At 40.0% G+C, this 23,580-nt stretch overlaps 1 protein-coding gene across 5 annotated transcripts in view; it reads left to right on the top strand.

Annotated features, from left to right (window-relative positions):
- Positions 1-23,580, top strand: part of CDK5RAP2 (CDK5 regulatory subunit associated protein 2) — a 101,082-nt gene that overhangs the window by 55,847 nt on the left and 21,655 nt on the right. For 3 of the 5 annotated variants that reach the window (XM_050926885.1, XM_050926882.1, XM_050926886.1), the window contains 8 exons: positions 2,034-2,493; positions 5,175-5,430; positions 7,483-7,599; positions 10,781-11,384; positions 14,888-15,120; positions 17,696-17,744; positions 19,069-19,250; positions 20,443-20,568. In XM_050926885.1, coding sequence (XP_050782842.1) covers positions 2,034-2,493; positions 5,175-5,430; positions 7,483-7,599; positions 10,781-11,384; positions 14,888-15,120; positions 17,696-17,744; positions 19,069-19,250; positions 20,443-20,568 — 2,027 coding nt within the window. The remainder of the gene's footprint in view (positions 1-2,033; positions 2,494-5,174; positions 5,431-7,482; positions 7,600-10,780; positions 11,385-14,887; positions 15,121-17,695; positions 17,745-19,068; positions 19,251-20,442; positions 20,569-23,580) is intronic. The other 2 variants (XM_050926884.1, XM_050926883.1) reach the window with 2 other exon arrangements.

Here is a 23,580-nt window from a genome sequence, read left to right on the forward strand (position 1 = left end):
TCACTGAAAAGGAAGTTTACAGCTCTGACTGTTTTACAGCAGCATCATTCCTTTAGCTTTTTCAACAACACGTTAAATCTCTTTAAAAAAAAAACAAATCACACACTCCAAAAGAATGAGTTTTAGAAGAGGGTATATTTAAAAAAAATTTTTTTTTAAAATGTAATTTAATGTTAAATAAGAGCAGATGGCCCTCCGATGGTTCTCTGGCTGCATTCATTCTCAGAGCGGAGGTGAACTTCGAGTCATTCAGTCTGCCCTTGTGCAGTTCACTTCAAATAGAGACCTCAAGTGAGTTGCAGCTTTGAATTCATTCCACAGTATAGAACTCTCCATGCAATCCTTTTACTGTAGTTGGTCACACAGGAAAATCTACAGACAAAAGACTGCTGGAAATAATTACCTGTTCCTCAGCATGCACCCCCAAAAGAGCAGTAAAGATATAATGTTAATAATAATTTTCACTTCATCTAAAGATTTCAAAGCACTTTACCAATACAACTGATTGATAAAGGTTCACAGCATCCTTGTGAAGTAGGTAAGGATTATCCCCACTTTACAGAAGGAGAAACTGTGGCACAAATTGGTGAAAATGACTCATTCACAGTGAGTAGCTGAGTTGGAACTAAGGCCATGTCTGCACTAGGAACACTTTATGGGACAAAGCACTCCTACTGCTGTTTGAACTATACTGGCAAAGCTGTGCTTTGTACAGGTATAGAAAAAAATCAGCCCCCATGAGTGAAACACGCTATACAACAATGACTTATTTCAGAGGTCATCAACATCATTCCTTTAGCAAACCAGCAAAGTGATGTGATGTGACTACCTTCCTCATGCAATGTTCTCAGTGGTCCCACCTCCAGGAGCTTAAAGCCCAAACTCTGATCCATCATGTGGCAAGCCATTAAACTGCCTATAGGCAGCTACACAAGCCCAACATCTGTCTTCTGCATTTGAAATCAGTTCTACAGTTGGGTCTACTCAATCAGTCCTATGTTTCTACATTACTATTCAAGCCAGCCAGGAAATGTAAACGATTTTAGTCATCAAGAAAATACTGAGTGGCAGATGAGACAATATTACTGTCTTAAAAGATGAATATATAATGTTGTTTTATTTCTTAACCTTACTTAAGAGTCTGGTAATGAGCAATTCTTTCACAATCATCTTTAGCACTCTTGTGTATAATCTTTTCTGTGTCCTAGTATAAATTACCAGATTGACTATGATGAGTCTGTGCTGTTGGGTAACTTAATTCTCATTAATGGTATTAGATGCCAGAAAAAAAGACATAAAAAGCGTAGTTAGCATCCTCCATTTCAAATGCCAGCTGTATAAATGCAGTTGTTTTTAAAAGCCTGTTTATATGTTTAGTGGCACAAACTGTTCTTGATTGGACAGATTAAATCAGCTGTAGAATTTGAAGGTTGTTTATAATCTAATGTCCCTTGTTTAGATTCTCTTTCATCTTAAAATATAGCTTTCCAAACTGTGACCTCTGGTCCACTGGTTATCTGTGGAACACTTGCTGATGATCTGTGGAGAGCAAGGCTGTCACATTCTGCTGGCTGCTCCTGCTTTTTTCCAGCTTCTGCATTTTACGAAAAGACAGCTGACTATATGTGAAGGCCCAGATTTTTCAAAAGAACTCAGCACTCAGCAGCTCCCTTGTTTCCAATAGGCACTTCATTAAGATGCCTATAAGGGAGGGTAAGATCTTGAAGATCTAGCCCTACATACCGTCCTGATTTTATTTTATGTAAGCAGTTGCTGTAGTTTCCACAGGTTTGTTATATGATCACAAATGGGAGGAGGGGATGCGATCTACATGATCACAAATGGGAGAGGGAATTATCCACAAGACAATCTCTCTATGAAAAAGTTTGAGAAGCTTTGCCCTAAATCTACTGGAATCTCATAGGAGTCTACAGTATATCATGGCTCTACAAAAGTGTTCCTTAGGAGGTGTTCTTGTTTTCTTAAACCAAAAAAGCAAAACATGTATTTTTTTTTTTCCTCCCTGGATAAAGCAGACAAGAACAAATGAAAATCGTAATTTCACTGTTAGATCATCTGAGCACAACTGAGCAAGACTGTTCAAGTGAAGATATAGAGAATAAGGATGAAAAAGATCTTAGGCAAATGATTATTCAACTAAGAGCTGAACTGAGACATTTCAAGCAGGTCAATAAAATCTTAAAGCAGCAAGTAGAATTGAAATCAACTTCTGATGGAAAAGAGAAGCTTTATCCCGATACAGCTCCACAGGTTAATAAGGATATTGAATTGTTAAAAGTGGAATTGAAAGATACAGCTACACAAACAATGACTATAGAGGGTAATGTCATGAGACTCAAACATGAAGGCAAAAGAGGCGCCTCAGAAGAAAAAACAAAATACTCAAGATTAAATGCAGAACCTCAACAGGAAAATGCATATAAGAAGGGTGAGCAGCATGAGAGCCTTTCTGTTACAAGTAGAACAAATAAAGTAAGTTTATTTGAGATTCCCTTTTTAACAGTTCAGGGCAGACGTAGAGATGAGAAAAGTGCATTTCATTTCTGAAGTGAATCTTGTTTTTCATGTAATTTGAAAAATAAGTAAAAGGGGTTTGTGCCAAATATATTTAAGATAATTGTACTTACAGTACAGTGCCTTTCATCCTATGCTTCAGTGTGCTTTAGAAATATTAATTAATTAAGCCTCAAATCTCCCAGGACTTGATACCAGTAAATATTGTATCAATTTTACAGGTGAATAAATTATGGCTTATGGGTCTTGATTTTCTACTGCCTTTTTACTTGGTATAGTTGTTCATGAGAATGTAAAGTGTTTGTGAAAGTATACCATTCTGACTTGGTACTGTTTTAAGTCTAGGCAGAGATTTAGGCCTGGAGAATTGAAGAGACTCCTAATATCTCACAACAAGCAGTCCTGAGTCGAGTCCTCTGCTTTAAATGAACTTTTTACATTGCTGCTTATTCTTAGACAAGTACAGCGACATTTTCCAAGCTGGCCTCTAAAACTGGGTACTCTAATTTTTGAGTGCAGAGTACATTTGCATGTGTAAGTCAGGTGTTGGACACCTAACTGCCTGATCTGCACAGGCATATAGCTTATGGCTACAAAAATTGTGCATACATTAGTGTGAAAAAAATTTGTCTACAAAAATGTATACATGTATAGTTGCATCAGCAACTTTAGAAGCTGTGTTGAGGCCACTTTGAAGATTTAGCCCTCGTGCAACAGACAAGCACAACTTTTGGTACTGTGGGCTACTAATAGAGAATTTGTAACCTCTTCTGCATAGGGAGTAGCCTGTGTGTTTGTATTGATTAAGAGGTTTCTGTGGGATAGCAGTATCAGCAGCTCATTATTTATTTTTTTCTGGATCAAGCCCTAACATAGAACTGAAAAAAGTTCAGGGTTATTAACACTTTTTTTTGTTTGTTTTTGTTTGTTTTTTATTAAAATAAGGAAGCTATCAGCATTGGATTTATTTTCCAGCCTCCAAGTGATATTGTGTTCATATGTACCAAAGGAATTGAGTGTATCATTAGGAAAATGGAACTTACACAATTTAAAATAATAACAAGCAAAGACTATAATTGCTAGGAAATGAATGTGGAAAAATATTGCAGAATACAAAATAATAAAAGAAATTACAGCACTCATGATGCTGGTGGAGCTACTACATAACAAAAGGAATAAATCAGATGTATTTGAAAATATTATTATTGATTTTTATTATTATTGCACACAATTCTGTAGCATTCATCAGCATAGAGTGAGAGTTCTCAGTTCTGAGATCTCACTGTCACTGTTTCGCTTCTCCAATTTGGACAACTAGGACACATTTAGGGAAAGTCCCCAAAAGGTGCCAGAATGAAAATGTGTCAATAGATTATTAATTACGAGACTTAAAAAAAGAAAAAATCTAATACCGCTACCATAGCAGTGTTGGGGTGAAGAGAGGAGGAAATGAAGTAAATACCTTCTGGACTTTGTAGAGCAGGGATGGGCAAAATTTTTGGTCCGAGGGCCACAACTGGGTTTGGAAATTGTATGGTGGGCCATGAATGCTCAGAAAATTGGGGTTGGGGTGTAGGAGGGGGTGAGGGCTCTGGTTGGGGGCGGTTGGCTCTGGGGTGGGAACAGAAAGGAGGAGTTCAGGGTGCAGGAGGGAGCTCTGGGCTGTGGCAGGTGGTTGGGATGCAGGAGAGGGATCAGGGCTGAGGCAGGAGGTTGGGGCATGGCAGTGGGTCAGGGATGTAGGCTCCAGGCAGTGCTTACCTTAAGCAGATCTTGGAAGCAGTGGCATGTCCCCGCTCCAGCTCCTATGTGGAGGTGCAGCCAGGCAGCTCCACATGCTGCCCTGTCCGCAGGCGCCGCACCTGGAGTTCCTATTAGCCACAGTTCCTGGCCAATGGGAGCGGTGCTTGGGGTGGGGGCAGCACGCTGAGCCTCCTGGCGACCCCTAAACATAGGAGCTGGCAGAGGGGGAACAGCCTGCTGCTTCTGGGAGACTTGGCACGCATGGGTGGAATGGTCTCTGACCCTGCTTCCCGGCTGGAGTGCGGGAGCAGAGCAAGCCCCAGACCCTGCTCCCCAGCAGGAACTTGAGGGCTGGATTAAACAGACTGGAGGGCCGGATGAAGCCCCCGGGCCGTAGTTTACCCACCTCTGTTGCAGAGGGTTGAGAGGATTCTCTGTGGAAAGAAACAAAGAGTTAGGGGAAAGGCACAGAGACCCAAAAGGAACTAGTGGTTAGAGAGGACAAATGAGATGGGTATATATTCCTCAAAGGCGCACACAGTCTAGATTTAACAGATCTACTTTTAGATTAAAGGCCTTTACCAGTAGACAGTCAATCTTCCGTCTTGGTTCCATGCCCTAGAAGACACATGGCCATGGGGCTTTGGATTCATAAACAGCACTTACCTTTAGAAAATCGTAAGGTCCTGGGCCAGGAAGAGATCTCATTTCCCTGTGACTGCTCAAATTCTTTGCAAGGATATCGCTGTCTTGTTTCCAAGATTACATAATATAGCACTTAATTGGTATGCACAAAGTTTTACTAGTATTTTTTCCCGGTGATCTTGTTTGTTTCCCCTTACCCAGTATCTCATACCCATTACCAAACCCCATGTTTTGTTGCATCTATCTTTCAGAGCGATTTCATTTATCCATTCAAGAAATCCCGTTTACCCATTCCATTAAAATCATCTAGATCATTAGGAAACATTCCCTTAACTTCCTGCACGCAGAAGCCAGACATGCATCTGCAGCACCGGCTCATGGCACTTGATGAAGGTCTGAAGGAACGTAAAATACAAAACAAACAACTTCACAAAGAGTTATCTTTGTGCGGGTCTGTAATTGAAACTGTGCAAGAGAAGCCCGAAGAAGAAAGAGTATTGGTGAGAGGTAAATAAAAATTTGCATTTAAAGAGCAGATAAAATAACATCTAGTACTGCTTGAAATATTTTCTTCTTTTCTTATAGTGGAAAGGAAAAACAGATCATGTTTACATATATACAATACTGCTTAACCTTACAATTTGCTTGGGGACAAATATATATCCCAAAAATACTTAGTGTTGGGGTTTTTTTTATTAGATTTGCCTTTGCAGCCAGAACATAATGCAACTTGGTATGCAATGAAAGTGCATGGTATACATGGCATAAAATACATAATAAATGATAGTCTCATAGCACATTTATATAAATACGGGTTACCCTAAATATTAATTTATATGATTCCAAACCTAATGGGAAACATGGAGAGATGAAATTATAGATGCACTGTTTTTGTTCATGTTTCAGAGGGGTAGCCGTGTTAGTCTGTATCAGCAAAAACGAGGAGTCCTTGTGGCACCTTAAAGACTAACAAATGTATTTGGGCATAAGCTTTCGTGGGCTAAAACCCACTTCATCAGATGCAGGGAGTGGAAAATGCAGAGGTAGATATAAATACACACCATATACAAAGATGGGAGTTGCCTTACCAAGTGTGGGGGGGTCAGTGCTAATGAGCCAATTGAATTAAGGTGTAAGTGGGCTATTCTCAACAGTTGACAGGAAGGGAGGAAAATCATTTTTGTAGTGCTAATGAGTTCAATGTAATCAAGGTGGCCCATTTCAAACAGTTAACAAGAAGGTGTGAGTATCAGCAGGGGGAAAATTAGTAGTTGTAGTTTGTATTTGTTCATGTTGCGTACGTGAATGTATCTGATTTACCATTGATCAATCACGGTGTCAAATGTTTTTTTTTCCAGTTTAGTGAGATTAATTTAAATCTAACCATAAACAAAATACCCATCTCTGCAAAGTATTACAAATTATAAGACTATATATATATATATATATTAGTCAAGATGCAGTATGGTGAAAAAGTACATTTAGCTGTAAAATCAATAAGTTGGGATGGTGGAAAGGCATGGCTAGAGGGGAAGAGAGATGTTTTAAGATGTGAAATGAGAGAGTCAGAGTTATAAAGTATGGTGTGTTCTACAAGGGAACAGCTGTGGAGTAGAAGGCTCTCTCCCCAACAGTAATGTTGTGGAAAAGGACAGTGATGACCCAACTGCTTGTGAGTGTTTAAGGGAGTAGAATTGGAACAAGAGACCCTATCCTACTCCTACTAATGAAAAAACACTAGATAAGAGCAAAGTATTAGTATTATTAATAGATCTCAAATCACTTGACAAAGGAGGTAAGCATCATTTTGCCCATTTTACAGATGGGAAAACTGAGGCATAGATAGAGAAATGACTTGCCCCAGGTCACCAAGCAGGCCAGGAGCAGAACCCAGGTATCCTGATTCCCAATCCAGTGCTCTATCGACTAAGCCATGGTCTGTGAAGTAGGCAGGAGTAAAGTTCCATGGAGAATTTTAAGAATGAAAGTACCATAGCTTTATATTGGATTCTGAAATGAAAGGGCAGCCATTGGAAGGTTGCAGTCCTTTCGTCCCCTATACTCAATTATTTATGTCAATATGGGAAGCAGCACTCTGCCCTTGCTGGAATCCCAAGACCTGGGGCTCACAGAGGTTGTAGAGAATGAAGTTAGACTCATTGCTTAAACTGGTGAAATTATTTATCTTCATTGTAAATGTACCCCAAAAATAAAAAATCAAACACTAAAAATCAATTGAATATATAATAAGTGTACTGACTGCTTGCATGTGTTCATCATGTGATGCAGAATTTTGTGGTAAGATCTTCATCTGGGGTAGGAAGCCTTGGACGTTCAAATTTATAGTAATTATCTTGATAGTTTATTTATGTATTTGAAAAATATGTGCTTAGACTGTTTGACATGATCTGCATATTTGTGTTTTTATGTTTACTACTGCAGTTCTTTATGTGACTTCCCCATTCTGAATTGTTGCCCCATCAGTTGTTTTACTATCCTACTTTTTTCTTTTCTAAGGTCACTTAGCTAAGTTTTTATTTTTTCCTTACATTTCTTTAGCTGAGTCATTGGTCAGAATGGATTGCAAAGAGATCCCGGTGGATTCGCAGGCGGCTGGATTTGATACTCATGACAAAAATGAAAATAAGATCGTCACGGATCAGAGAACCAGTCAAGGTAGAGCATGGACACAAAGTGATAATGAGAGAACAGCACTGTGAAAGCTACTAATCCTAAAATATATTGTTTTCTGTAAATAATTACAGATAATATTTAAAACCAACAAGTAATGGTAAAAAAGGGCAATTGTTTACTTAATTAGTATAGAATAATGGTCCCCAAGGTAGTGTCTTACGGGTTATGTTTTTAGAAAGGTCACATGGATTTATGAGCACAGTTTCCAATAAAAAATAATGAGTTGTGTGCCTAACTCCCAAACACTGTACTGCAAACCTCCTCAGTTCCTCTGATCTATTCGGTGAATTAAATAGGTTCATTACTGTGCTCTTGCCACACTGCTATGAAATGCAAGGAGGAAGCAATAGAATGATAGCATTCTGCTTATCTGAATTATTTGAAGGCATTTGGTTTAGTTGAAACCTAACTGAATCACTCAATGAAAATGTAAATGGGGTTAATTCCATGTACTACGTGCTTCTTCATAATCCATTTGTCTTTTTGGGAGGGCTTGAATGACCTCTTTATCTAGTTGCGTACAGAGCGCTGAGTAGGAAACTAATTCTGGAACCCTCACTCAGGTTAACTTTACTCATGTGTGTAGTCCTCCTGAAGCCAGTCAGTAAGAGATTGCAGGATATACATTTATTACCTGTGTGTGGTACATTAAAGTGTGCTAGCAGTTTCTGCTTTAAAGAGCAAATGCCTTATGAAAAACCATAACAAGCATTCTAATTAAAAACAATACTACTTCCAATTTGTCTGGTTTTCACTCCCTCATATTCTTTTCAGTACGTAGGACATTTATGTGAAGACAGGATTATTGAGTTTAAGAATTCATCTGGTTTCGCTGTTTGTTCCTCACCTGAATTCACAATCTTCTGGGACATCTTAATCATTACAGCAACCAACTGCAAAGTCACAGAGGATTGTCTTTCTGGTGGAGGATAAGTAGGAGTAGCTAGTGAACTCTTAAGAAACGTATCTTATTCTTCTACTCAGGATCTCCCCATGAATCCCGGTGCAATGACGTTTGCTCAAGCGTATTGCTGTCTTGTGACTCAATAGCATTTAGAATGTTGAACAACGTAAGTAAGCAAATGCAGCAATTGCAGAGGATCATCCTGCACTTCAGTGCACATGGGATAGATAGCGTAATGTAATTACCTAATTTCTTTCTCAACCTTGGATTCAGCTTGCAGAGTTATTTTTATTTGCTTGTGCTCATTCTTGGCTCAGGCATCCATATCCATTCCACTCCATTCTTTTTAGGAGTCCATTGAGTGAGACTTTGGATTGATTTACAGCTCAATCCTGTGAGATGCTGAGCATCTGCAATGCCCATCAGGGCCGGCGCAACCCATTAGGTGACCTAGGTGGCCGCCTAGCACGCTAACATTTGGGGGGCGGCGGCCGGATGTTCGGCCGCCGCGGTCATCATCGGTATTTCGGGGGCGGGACCTTCCGCTGCCTCTGTTGGGGGCACCATTTTAGGGGCGGGACCTGCCGGCACTCCTGATGCCCACTCAAGCCAGTGGTAGTCGATGGTGTTAAGCACATTGCAGGATTAACAAATTAGAATGAAAGATCCTTTCTGAATGTATCCACTGGTGAACGATGGGATTTTACAGTGCTGTTCCTCCTGTCAGTATTGCCTATTTCCAGTCTCTGTGAAGGAGGCTGTCTAACCTCCTTGTTCTCACCTCAAGAAACTAGACAAACTCTGTGATAGCCTTAAGCCAGTATGAACAGTTGACAGGCTCCCTCACACTAAATGGAATTACTATAGGGCAAGGGTAGGCAACCTATGGGACGCGTGCTGAAGGCGGCATGTGAGCTGATTTTCAGTGGCACTCATACTGCCCGGGTCCTGGCCATCGATCCAGGGGGCTCTGCGTTTTAGTTTAATTTTAAATGAAGCTTCTTAAACTTTTTTTAAAACCTTATTTACATTACATACAACAATAGTTTAGTTATATTATAGACTTATAGAAAGAGATCTTCTAAAAACATTAAAATATGTGACTGGCATGCAAAACCTTAAATCAGAGTGAATAAATGAAGATTCGACACACCACTTCTGAAAGGTTGCCGAATCCTGCTATAGGGTCTTCACAGTATGTTGTCTGTAGTTGGCTTGTACTGGCAAAGGGGCAGATACACACTATCTAAGGAAAACAGAACTGATCTGTCACCAGTCCTTCAGAATCCGTCTTTATTTTATCATCAATTTCCAGGCTTAGGTTTTTCTTCATTTCCATCTGACAGTTTGCCACTGAGATCATAGGATTTATGCTTTGGGTGCCCTGCTTCTAGAACAATTTGGCTTTACCAGTATGTTATGCTTGTCCAGAATATACATGTAAGGGGCCCTAGTCTTGCTCCAGAAAGAGGGAGGTAAAGAATCTGGTGATCTTTTGCAGAGCTAGCCTGATAGTAGGACTCAGTTTCCTGGTAATTGGAAAACTCCAGTCCCCTAGCTACTTATATATACTCTCCCTACCCGCAGAAGTGTCGCATATATTATGTATAAAATTTGTACTGGCATGAATCTTTGGTGATGGCATTACCCATGAGTGGCTTAGCTAAATGTGAGTTGTTTAGGGCATCCCAAATGAGTACCAATAAAATCTTTAACACTGCATAGTATTAGGGATTTTATTTAGGCCACATTTTAAAAAGAACTTATTAGACCTTCTTTTTCCAGCTTACTATTTTTATTAGTAATCTTTTAATATCCTTCGACTTTAAACTCCACTTGGCTACGTATGCATATTGGAGCTGGAGAAAAAATAAAATTAATTTTTAAGAAGTTTTTAAAAGTATTTTGGTCTGCTTATAAATCACCTTTATAATGCCTTGTGTTTGAGGGACTCACCTTGGTGTGTTGAAAGATTTTGGACTTAGCAATAGTCACTTGTCTAAAATGGAATATAACAAGTGTAATTTTAAATCCCTACTTGGGGAGAAAGCTGGTTTTATGTATTGGAAATTGGTATTTGGAAGGTTTGGAATGTTAGAAGTGTAAGATGGATTAGTGGGCACAGATAATGAGGTCAAAGATACAAACTAAGTGCAGTTTATTTTATTCCCTTGTTGTGGAAGTGAAGAGATTTGTTCAAGTGCTATTATGAGCCAAATGTCAAATATTAATGCTCACATACAATCCTTTTATTTTCAGAAACAGAAATGCCTCATAACATTAGCGACATGAATATTTTACATTCACTGAAAGAGCTAAATAAAGAGTTTTATTCCATGGATAACCAGGACATTGACTCAGCTACAACAAATTCAGGTTCCAAGAGTCTGCTTTCTCTCAAACTGAGTGTACCAAGTACAGACGCATTTGATGACTATGAAGTCATAGACGACCTAGAAGAATTGAGACAAAGAATTAAGGATATGAAGTCTGAGCTTGAAAAGTACAAAATGTTCATATTTCATTTGCAGCCCACTAATCCTTTTTTGTCCAGTGATATTTTTAATATAGTTTTGAATGATGCTGAATTGCCCATTGAAAGACATGTTATACAAATGCAAGATACTGATGGACAAGAGACCCAAACATTTTCTACAGTACATCAGCAAGTGGATTATGAAATCCGCATTGAAAACCTGAATTCACAGTCTGCAGAAACACCTGATGAACAAACATCACAAAACCTTAAGCAGCTATTATTAGAAAATGAGGCTGAACTTGAAAGAGAGCAAATTGCAAATATGCATCTTCTCGATGAAGTATATCGTCTGCAAAACAAACTTAGAGAAACATCACCATCCAAGTGAGTATTGCTAACACATTTTCAGCCCCTATGAGTAAGTGCAAGGACCAGTACTGTAGGAGATAATTCCAGGGATATTCATATTTACATACCTCCACAGTGCAGTGGTGAAGGCTAAGATTCGTTAACATTATGAAAAGTGACAGAGATTTTTACTTAGAAGTTGCCTTATAAGAACAAAAATTATTTCTACCACTAAAGAACTGCTTCTAATACATCCATATCATCCTTGTGTAGATGAGCGGACTCACCCCTGCAGCGCCTCCTGCTGGTGACTTCTGGGAATTAGCTTGGTCCCAGCCCGGAGCACCCTCTGCAGGCCAGGGATCCACCTGTCCTCTGCTGGCCCCCGGGTCCCTCTCTGGACCCCGGCGCCCCTTTAACTGGGTCTCCCACCCTCCCAGGGGAACCCCACCCCACTATCCCCACTTTGCCTCAGTATTGGCTACTGCCCAGTCATTGTCTAGCCCCCACGCCCTGGGGCAGACTGCAGTATCAGCCACTCATAGGCAAAGGGGTTTTGGACTGGCTGCCTTTACCCACCCTCCGGCTGTCCCTCTGCAAGCCTAGTACCTCGGAGGCCTAGAATTAGGCCCTGCAGCCTGGGGAGTTGCTGGCCTAGGGCTTCCCAGCTCCTAAGGCCTTTCCCCAGCCCTGCCTTCCTCTAGGTCCCCTGGGTGAGTTCCCAAGCAGCCAGGCCTGTCTCTCTCTCTCCAGTGAGAGAGAGACTGTCCTGGCCTTCTGGCTTCAGTGCCTTTTATAGGGGCCTGCTGGGCCTGATTGGAGCATGGCCACAGCTGAGCCCACTTTCCCCAATCAGCCCAGGCTTCGGGCCCCAGCCTACAGGCTGCTTTCTCCAGGCCCAGCCCCCTTCCCAGGGCTGCTTTTAACCCCTGCAGGGCAGGAGCAGGGGTCCACCTTGCTACACTTCCCATGATGGTTTTTATGCCACATGCCCTTCTCCCTCCAGAGGCCTGTACAAATCTTCCCTGCAGGATGCTGTCTCCTATTTGATTTCTCAAGTGAGGTTCTCCCTTTTGCAAGTTTCTCTGTGGGAGGGGATGACTTAAGTCAGATTGACAGAGACCCTGGGTTTTTTTCTTCTTCCTCTGGAGCATGGTGCACTAGTTGCTTGCTAGTCTAAACTAGAGTAAATGGTGGATTCTCTGTAACTTAAAGTCTTTAAATCATGTGTGCAGATGTGGCGGTCCCATCTCAAGAAATATATATTGGAATTGGAAAAAGTTCAGAAAAGGGCAACAAAAACGATTAGGGGTATGGAATGGCTTTCATGTGAAGAGCGATTGATAAGACGGGGACTTTTCAGCTTGGAAAAGAAACGACTAATTGGGGATATGACTATGGTCTGTAAAATGATGACTGATGTGTGGAGAAAGTAAATAAGGATGTGTTATTTACTCCTTCTCATAACACAAGAATGAGGGGTCACCAAATGAAATTAGTAGGCAGCAGGTTTAAAACACATAAAAGGAAGTATTTTTTCACACAACGCACAGTTAACCTGTGGAACTCTTTGCCAGAAGATGTTGTGAAGGCCAAGACTATAACAGGGTTAAAAAAAGAACTAGGTAAATTAATGGAGGATAGGTCCATCCATGGCTATTAGCCAGGATTGGCAGGGATGGTGTCCCTAGCCCGTGTTTGCCAGAAGCTGGGAATGGGCAATGGGATGGAACACTTGATGATTATCTATTTTGCTCTGTTCATTCCCTCTGGGGCACCTGGCATTGGCCACTGTTGGAAGACAGGATACTGGGCTAGGTGGACCTTTGGTCTAACCCAGTATGGTCAATCTTATTTTCTTATAATTTGAGTACTTCAGTAACTCAGCCAGAAGTTATGGGTCTATTAGAGGAGGGGATGTGTGAAATTCTTTGGCCTGCAGTGTGCAGGAAGTCAGACTAGATGATCATGATGGTCCCCTCTGACTTAAACTCTATGAGTATAAGCCACAATCACTGCTCCTGGAATTTTGCAGCACTCACATTCTAATTTTTGTGGCAAGAGTAAGGAAATTCTATGTCAAATCTGAATTAGTCTGAAACACTTTTATGGGCAGTTGGCTGCCAAATTCCTGGAAACCTTCTTGGCTGTTTGTCTAAACAATATGTTGCACTTGTATAGAGTAGTGTCTTCCATTCAAGTATCTGAACGCACTATACATTGAAATTAATGAATGAAGCCTTACAAAAGAAATTCAAAAAACAGTGAATTCTTCCTGTAGGCTTGGAAATTGCCTCAGTTTCTACATATGTAAAATGATGACAAGAAAGTTAAGTAGTTTATCCACAAATCAGACTGACACTCTCCATCCTAGAATCTGGATCTCCTTATACCCAATCCTGTAGTTTAGCAACAAGACACTCTTTCCCCTAGGATGGCAACAGGTGGAGCACAGAAATATCTTCAACCCTTTAGGTTTCTCCATAATTCATGATTGATGATGCTTGCAAGCCCTTGATGTGGCACTTTAATGTTAGTACCCACCTGCTCCATAAAATATATGAACTTGCATCCTAGAAAATACACTTCACACATATGACATATATAGAGCTAACTATGTAATCTAAGGGATGGGATTGGATGGGTTGCTATAAAGTTTTTTTGCCATGGATCTGGTATGACTGCATGACTCACAGGTGACTGAGCCACACATGAGTTATACATGCTGTACCTAAACAAGCAGAAATAAAAATGTTCTAGCAACCCACGCTGTCATAGTTTTTGTTTATGCCCCATATTTTGTTCATGTTTTTTTTTCGTTTTTCAGTCCCTTCCTTCCCCGAGATACATGCTTCTGCAGAAAGAAGCATATCAGTGATAGGGACAATTGCAATACAAAGTGGACATCTATATCCACAAGTGCAGTATAAACTCAGTTATTCTGAGTTGAAATGTATATCCTACCTATTGAAGTACAAGAATTTAGGCAGTAAGTTGGTTGGCATGATCACATCTGTAGTAATAAACATAGGAGACAGTAACCTGGAATTTGTCATACTGGATGAAACCATTAGTCCACAAAGTCCAGAATCCTGCCTCTGGCAGATGACAGGACATGATGTTTCAGAGGAAGGTGGACCCCATCTGACTCTTTCCTTTCACAGACTTTCCCATTTATTTTATTATAGCTCCTTCAGGTGTCATGTGACTCGCCTGTTTGCCAGATTCTAAGAAGTAGGTTGATACTGGGTATTTGGGTGGCCTACAAGCAAATTCATCATTTCAGTTCCTGCTTGTCTTATAAATTAAGCAGTTACATAATGCATGATAGCCTGTAAGTTGTCGGCATGAATACAAAGCCTGGTAGTAAGGGCAAGACATCTTTGTCACTGTTGCTGTAGTGCATTTTTAGAGAAATTGGATTTACATAACATAACATTCTATTCTAGAAATAGAATAAAAAAAAACAAAACTAAAATGAATTACAAATGTTAGTTATGGTCAAAACAGTCTTTTCAGAGAGAATTTCATTTTCACAGATATGATTCATTAGTTCATTCCCAAGCTCGAGAGCTCTCCTTTCAACGCCAGCAAATTAAAGAGATCCACAGCATCTGTGTCACCTATCATCAACATCTGACCAGCCTTATTAAAGCTTTTGAGGAGCTGCTTCAAGCCAGCGATGTTGATTATTATGTTGCTGAGGGCTTTCGTGAACAGCTGAATCAAAGTGTGCAACTTTTTGAGAAGCTGGAAAAGAAGTTTCTATATGGTATGTTGCAATATTTCCTAGCCTGTTGTCTATGGTACATAAAAATTTTATTGAAATTTGAAGAATTTTTATTATAATTTTTTTGCCTTGGAAATCAACTTCTGTGCATTTTTCTTTTGTTTGTCTTCATGTCACTCAGGGTGGGACCTTCCCGCTACAGTTCTTTCAGTCAGAATGGCAGACAAATAGCTGCTGTCCCTGCCACTGCATGGCAGATTTAATTCTAGTGCTCATGCAATGCTTGATTTTTAACTTTGTAGTTGTCATTGCAATTGGGTCCTTGCATCTCAAGTTGTTCCTGTGTCACAAGACAAACACACCAAGCAACCAAAACTACTTGGACTAAAGCCACAGGGTACAGCAAAACCAATGACACTTTCAATAGACTCCAGGATTTTTTAATGTAGGACTTGTATACTTTTGAATCATGCCTATGTGTCTGATCAGCTCCCACTGAAGTATTCATAGGAGTCTTCCCATTGACTTCAATGGGAGTTGGATTGGCCCCATAAAAAGTTCAGAGGTTTTAGAATATCATTGAAAAATGTGCCTTTTTTGTTTAATGCTGTACGTACATTAAATCATAACCAATGATTTGTGCTTTTAATGCAGATTGTCATTTATAAATGTGAAAAATGCTTTACATAAGGTAGAGCTTTTCCATTGCAATACAGGAATTGCCATACCTATGGGCCATCTAGTCTCTGACTGTGGCCAGTACCAGCTGCTTTGAGAAGGTGCAAGAAATTCTGTAGTGGACAATTGTGGAATGACCTGATGGTAGAGGAAGTCTCTCCCTAACCGTCATCAGTTAGAAGGTTGGATTATACTTTGAAGAATGAGTATTTATACACCTGAAAAATGTCTGTCTTTTTTGGAAAGATATTTCTTGGGTGTCCTGGGATCTCTGTCAGTCCAGTCTCAGTCCCTATGCACCCAGGCTGCAGTAAGGGATTAGGCTGGAGAGCAGGTGCCTGGAACATCCAAGCAATAGGACTCTCAGAAGCTATCAGTCATTTGTGTATTGTTCCTTATGTTTGTAGGCTATTTTAATCACGAAGCTGTGTTGAGATCCAGAATTATTGTTGTAGAAGGGTCCCTGGGGACATAAGCATGACAACAGCACGGTGAAGGAAAGACAGATTTACACCTTAAATCATGGCTATTTAAAATGCAATACTGTTCCCTAAAATAATAATTAAATTGATATTTGTCACCCAAAGGATCAGTGTGCCGTAGCCGTTATCATAATCTTTATTCTTGTTACTGAGGAAGTTTGAGTGACAAAGTGATGGCAAAGAGAAGAAGAAATACTAAGATAAGCAAAGTCCACCAAGAAAGTTCTTTTTCCTAGCTCCTCAAGGATGGCCTTTCCCAGCGTATCTCAGTCAACTGACAGCATTTTTGCAGGTGTCAGCTGCACAGTTATCTTCAAGCATACGCTTGAGGTAGTCTTTTAAAATGGGGACACTGACCCGAACATTTTCGTGTAAGTGCCTGTAGAAGACTTTCTTCTGAAGCATTCAGTGGGCAGTCAAACAATGGTCCCTGTCTTGTCCTTCTTTAAAAATACCTGCAGCATGCTGTAGCTTTGATTACTCATACTAAAGAGGCCATATATGTGCAAAGATGCTATAACTAGTGTGTCATACCAATATAACAAAAGATTGAATGTATTCAGTAATTTCAGTAGATACTTGCATTACAAATCAGAAGATTTTGTAGTGCATAAACATTAAAATATTTTAAACCCCCGCCCCAACCAGCAGATGGTTTCCTACATACTATGAAAGTCACTGACAACTGAGACAGTTCAGTATATCTAACACAATGATACTGTACTGAACCACACATTAAAATGAAACGTCTAGAGCCGGGGTTTTCAAACTTCATTGCACTGCGACCCCCTTCTGACGACAAAAATTACTACACGACCCCAGGAAGGGGGGACCGAAGCCTGAGTCTGCCTGATTCCCACCGCCCCAGGTCGCGGAGTCAAAGCCAAAGCCTGAGCCCCACTGCCCTGGACGGGGAAGAAGTCAAAGCCGAAGTCCGAAGGCTTCAGCCCAAGCCAGGGGGCCTATAACTCGAGGGCTGAATCCCTCAGGCTTCGGCCCAGGGTGGTGGGGCCCAGGCTTCAGCCCCAAACCCCAGCAAGTCTAAGCCAGCCCTGGCAACCCGATTCAAATGGGGTCCCGACCCACAGTTTGAGAACTGCTGGTCTATAGGATTATAAAGAACATTTGGCTTACTAAGAATTGACTGTAAAGCAGTAGCATAAATGACGTTCTGCCTGTGCTTTTCAATCCTGACCTTCAGTACAGACCTCTGGAATTTAAGTTCTGCGCCTTTCTTGAGCCAGGACTGCCAGTTGTGCTTAATAACATGGAGACTTAGCACTGTTACCAATTGTGTGTTTTTTATATAGGCTGGTATCTATTTGCGCTTCCCAGGTCACTGTTCAATTAGCACTTAAGTTATTCAAATACGTTAATGCAGAGAAAAAGGTTAGATAACCAGCATTATTTTGAGTGCACTTGTCTTCCTTTAAAAAAAAAATATTTTTATTGTGCAGGAGAATCATTGGATGCAGAAGTTGCCAAACTTTATGAATTAGCACAAAGGTAAGAGTACCATTGAAGACTGGCATTAAACTTCTTGTTGTGTATTTAAATGGTAAAGAGCCTACATGTTTTATAGCCCAACTTCAACGCTGTTGCTCTTTGAGATGGCTGTTGCTTATACGTCACATGTTCCATTAACATCCATTTTGTTAATAAAATATTCATAGAAAACAAGCTGTCTCTCCCCGCTTTTCAGCAAGGGTTTAACAAGAGAGCCACTAAAGTGAGGTGTCAGGTTACTAAGACTCCATTACTTATCCTAATTTTATTTATGCTACTAAAACATACTAGGGCATGTAAGCATAAATATTGATGCTGGATGCTCAGCACAACCGAGAGAAGAGGGTTGGCGAAGGTGTCTTTAAGCTACCTTTCTGCTTCCCCTCACCCTGGGACTGAACTGTAGGGCCTAGCTGAGGTACTCGTTGCCTTGGGATGTTGTGAAGGCTAAAAGTATAACTGTGTTAAAAAAAGAATTAGATAAGTTCATGGAGGATAGGCCCATCAGTGGCTATTGGGCAAGATGGTCAGGGATGCAACCCCATGCAGCACGGGCCACAGGGACGTGCTGATCGCTGCTTCCCGCAGCTTCCCTTGGCTGGGAACTGCAAACTGTGGTCACTGGGAGCTGCGGGAGGCCATGCCTTTGGATGGTCAACGTAAACAAAATGTCTTGTGGCCTGCCAGTGGATTTTCTGCGTGCCAAAGGTTGCCGACCCCTGCCCTAAACCTTTGATTGCCAGAAGCTGGGAGTGGACAACGGGATGGATCACTCAATTAATTGCCCAGTTTTGTTCATTTTCTCTGAAGTTTCTGGTGCCCGCCACTGTCAGAAAACAGGATACTGGGCTAGATAGACCATTGGTCTGATTCAGTATGGCCATTCTTATTACCAAAATGCATTGCTCTTCGACTTCATTCTCAAAACATCCTTACACTGGAGGTGTAGAGAGCAGATGCTGTGAAGTTACCTAAATTATTATAAAGGATTATCTTGTGCTGGAGCAATCCTCAGCTGCATTTTTAAGGTAGCTGCAAGTCCCCTTGCCACAAAAGGCACTTAAAATAGATCAGTTGCGGAAAATGAACTTTAAGGGCGAGATCCTGGCTCCCTTGAAGTCCACTGGTGACAAAACTCCCATTGACTTCAGTAGGGCCTGGATTTCACCCTAGATTCTATGTGGAGGTATGTCACTATGTATCTTTAAAAATCTGCTATTAAACATGTATCCTGTGAATTTGATACCAATCTCTCTCTATTCATTGTGCTTCTAAAGCAATAATTGTCATTGTACATTTAAAAATATTTTGCTTGATACACAAGGGATAATGAGAAGACCACCACAATGCACCAGCAGCTTAAGGATGAGTCACCTATACCATCTGCTTTTCATAGCTTGTCTGACTTTGAAATGTCAGAAAAGTCATCTATTGGATCACCTGAACCTAAACAAGACCTACTGGAGGAAGACAAACTGGCACTTGTGCCAAGCAAGTTTCCCCCAGGTAATTTTTTCCCCACTGAAGATTTACTATATATTGGGGGAAATTAGATAATAAAAAATTCATAAGGGAACTAATTAAGAAATAATGTGGAATGTATATCTGTTTCATCTTTCCAGTATCTTGCAGAGTCACTGTAATTTCAGTAATCATGCGTACCAAGATGACAACGATGGAAGCTATCTTCTCTTTGAAACAAAATTAGCTATGACATTTCGTGCCTTTGTTGTTTTGGACTGTCATCTTGTACAGTACTCTAGACGGTCCTTAAACAGACAAGTCATGAGGGAAAACAGACATTGTCAAGAGATTATTAAATTTTTTAAAAAAAGACAGATTTTCTAATTTTATAAAACCCAGTCTCGTGTTTCCTTGAGAATTGTAAGTGCTGCATAATTAATAAGTGGTGTCATGTTTGACCTGGATAGTTTCAGTAAGTGCAACCAATGGTTAAAGTAGTTTGCTGTAGACAGAGATGAAAGTTTAACAGCTGAAACAGTGTGTGGTGTTTAGGGAAAATTTTTTAAAATAAACCAGCAGATGACATGGATAAACTGACAAATAAGATAGTCACAATTAGAACAATAAGTTCCTGACTATTGCTGAAACATACAGCAGAGGAAGAGGAATTGTCGAATGGCAAAGCAAAAAGGAAAAGGTACTGTATTGAAACTAGACAGAATAGACTTATTTGTTAAGGCGTGGAGTTTATTATACATAGTGTATGTCAAAGACTTATTTTATATGTGAGTTACTCTAGTGATCAGCCTGTTGTTTTATGGGAAATCATATACAATTGGTATACTAAGTCTAGAAATGAAGTTGTATTGTAAACTTTAGATTCATTACCAAATAAATAGAACAGTTTACACAATTTTCTAGTTAATCACATACCGTTTTTAAATAGATGTTTAGAAGAGATTAAAACTAGCACCTATGATTATTTGAGAACACAGAAAAAAAAGTTCATGAAAGGAATGTGTAAATCTAAATCACAAAATACAGAATTCAGTAAGACCCATGTAAGTTATTGAAAAGGCCCACTGTGAATACCATTCATTTAGCCTCTCTTGCTGATTTTTGTAAAAGATTTTCTAGCTCTTTTACCACATCTCACACACTGCTCTACGTACTGTACCCATTGTAAAATAATATCATTTACTCAAAATGAAAAGAGAACTCTTGATTTATTTAGCGTTATTAATGGAGCATCTTCAAGAAATTCGATCTCTGAGACAACGTTTAGAAGACTCCATTAAAACTAATGAGAGATTGAGGCTGCAGCTTGAACGACAAGTAACAGATATTGAACTAAATCAAGGTAAGACCTTATTTCATTGAGAGTGAAATACACTTTTGCTTAAAACCCGAGTGACTGAACCCTGCTGGAGGAATGTGGGTGGGTTGAGGGGTAAAACCCAAAGCTAGGGTACAATATGGGTGCAATTCAACCACCCCATTGGCCACTGCTCCATAGTGAACTGGATTAGCAGCTGCAGCCCCACCACACTGCTTGTTTATTTGCATAAATATGGATCCCATGACCCTTGTCTTTGACTTCCTCCATTGCATGAAGTATCCAATCCTGATGCAGAGATCCCTTCTGTAGTGTACAAGCGTCCCGTATGGCTATTCCACCCACAGTGTCACACACGCTCCCAAAACAGGGTTTAAATTTGTGGAAGGTTTTGTGCTAGCTCTCTAGACTTCGGGTGAATTTCATCCTGGGAATTGAAAAGTCCTTTTAGGCAGCACTGTTGTCATGTAACAACCTTGATTTTCTGGATTTGTCTTCTGTTTTTATTGCTGACGTGACTAAAAACAGGCTTCTTTTTGTCTCACACTCCTCCTTATAGTCTTCATTTTGGAGTTACTTGCTCTGAGCCTTCACTGTATCCAAGCACAGACAAGGCAGTTGCAGGGAGCTAGTGGCAGTTACCTAATTTTAGGGCTGCCCAGCTTTGGTATAAATTAGAGAAAGAGGAGTCCTGCTCTAACACTGGTTGCTGCCACTGATGGCATAAGGGTCTCTTACTCTAGCTGAGGTTTGAGTATCGTAGAGCTCATCTTTCTCCCTCTTATCCCTTTTATGCTACGGGTGGTTAGCGTAGGATGTGGCTGCACTACCACTAGTAGCTCTGTGTCAGTGGATATTCCCCTACATGATGGGGACATTCTCCACAGAAGTCTCTGGATGTTTTAAGGCCATTGTGTTCTGCGTAGCAGCACAAACTGGCCTTCGTGGACTGGAGAACGTGGTCCACTATCTTCAGCTTGTCATTAGAATTGCTTGCAGTGAGAAGTTCTTTCCTAACAAAACAGCATTATGACTTGAACTGAGGAATACGCAGCAGAAACGGATGGAATTTTTAAAAAGTCAGTTTTTATTCAGATCTCTCTAATGTCAGTGTATGAAAATGTGTAAGTCAGCAGGTGCTTTGGGTACTCAGCACCTTTGAAAACCAGACTGCTTATTTTTAAAGTTTTTTCACAAGGAATCAGCCAGTCTTTAACCAAGCAGGCTTTTATAGTAAGTATATGGTACAATGCATATTTTTCTATACATAGCTTTGTTTTCATTCTCCTTCCCCACACTTTCCCCCAGACCAATATATTAATCTGCAGTATTATTGTATCAGAAGCAGGCAACAAGTGCGTGCATGCTTTCCTTGTACTCAGTTTCACTAATACTAGTATTAGATTAATTATGTTTACATCATCCCCATAATCCATTTCTGTTGTTGTTTAAATGGATACTACCTACAAATGCAGTTTGCTTTCAAGAATAATTTACACTGATGGAGAGGTGTATTAAAGGCACCCATTTCATTCATGAAGTATTTATGCTGCTGGAAAGCCATACTGTTCTCATGAAATAACCACACTGAAACAGTTCCAACTGTTTTACAGCTTCATAAAGATTCTGGAAAGGGCATCCATTCATTCAGTGAAAGTATATTTTCTTTATAAACTGTCTGTCTTATGCCTTCCATCTGTCTTCTTGCTACTTTAGTAGATTTACCAATGCATAGACGGAAAATCTGGAGAGGAATGGGAAAAGTAGCTATTTATTACAACAAGCCCGTCTTCTGCTCCATTATTCTCTCAGCATTTCCTATTGCTTTTAAGATGTGTTTTGGGTATAGAGATGTGTGCTCTCTCTTCAGATAATAATGATTGCCACTTTGGTTACACTGTTCTGTGTTTTTTTTTACACTGTTCTGTGTTTTTAATTTTGAATTTGGCTACAAAAACAAACTTGTGGCTGAGCATAAACTGGTTTTAGGCCTTGGGGGGATATATATTTTTAAAACAGATTGTTTTTTAAGGAAAACAAAATAAAGATATTAAATAAAAACATGTCTAAAACCAACAAGTTATAGCATATACTTGAATTTAACAGGCTGCCTGTCATCATGTATTTTATATCAAGTTGTTTATTCACTAGACTGTAATACCAAGAATTACTTTAGTCTGTCTGATAAATATTTTATATATGGACATACATATGCCATGTTTTGCCATGTTACCATGTTATTTGTAATATTTACTTTGTCTTAAGTACTCAGAAGCCTCTGGTTTGTAGCACCTTATAAATCATGGAGGTGATGGAATGACTCCAGAGTTGAGCTGAAATTTTCACTAAAATCAGGACTAAAATATTTCCGTCATTTCAAATGCTAGACTTTTAAAAAGTTGAACAGTTAATTCTGAATTTTCTAGGTTTCTAATGCTTGTTTTGGCATTTTTAAATATAGTAATAACAGTAAGTCTGTTTATCCTCAACTTACTGATATGTACAGTCATACTTCAATTGCAACCTCAGCGTACTTTTTGTCTGGGGGGCGGGGGAATATTTATTTATCTTTGCTGCTGTTTTCTATGGTGCCCATCTCTCTGTCAGTCTTCCCTTGGAAACCTAGAAGGTTTACAACCCTTTTTGTGTTCACTGTTGCGACACATGACTTAACCAAAACTCCTCAGCGTAACTGCAATCATAGGCCCTGATCTTGCACTCATGTCTGCTAGCCAGACCCAGGCACCTGACCTGTGCAGAGCCCCATTGAAGTTAATGGGGGTTCTGCACAGGTGCAGAATTCTGTGCTAGTGGGTCTAATTGCAGGATCGTGGCCTTATTACCATTGAGGCTACACTTGTCCTTTATTGGGTAAGAGAACTAATAGTTAGATTCTAGAGCCTTTCAGTGTAACTTGTCAGTTAACATGAGAGCTGGGTGATGGGTAATAAATTAAATTGGGATCAAGATGAGATCATCAAGTTCAGACCCTTCCAGTTGAATTGCTTTGTTAAAATCTGAAAGGCAAAATCTTTT

This window comes from Gopherus flavomarginatus, chromosome 17 (assembly GCF_025201925.1).
Source record: "Gopherus flavomarginatus isolate rGopFla2 chromosome 17, rGopFla2.mat.asm, whole genome shotgun sequence".
NCBI classification, from domain to species: Eukaryota; Metazoa; Chordata; order Testudines; family Testudinidae; genus Gopherus; species Gopherus flavomarginatus.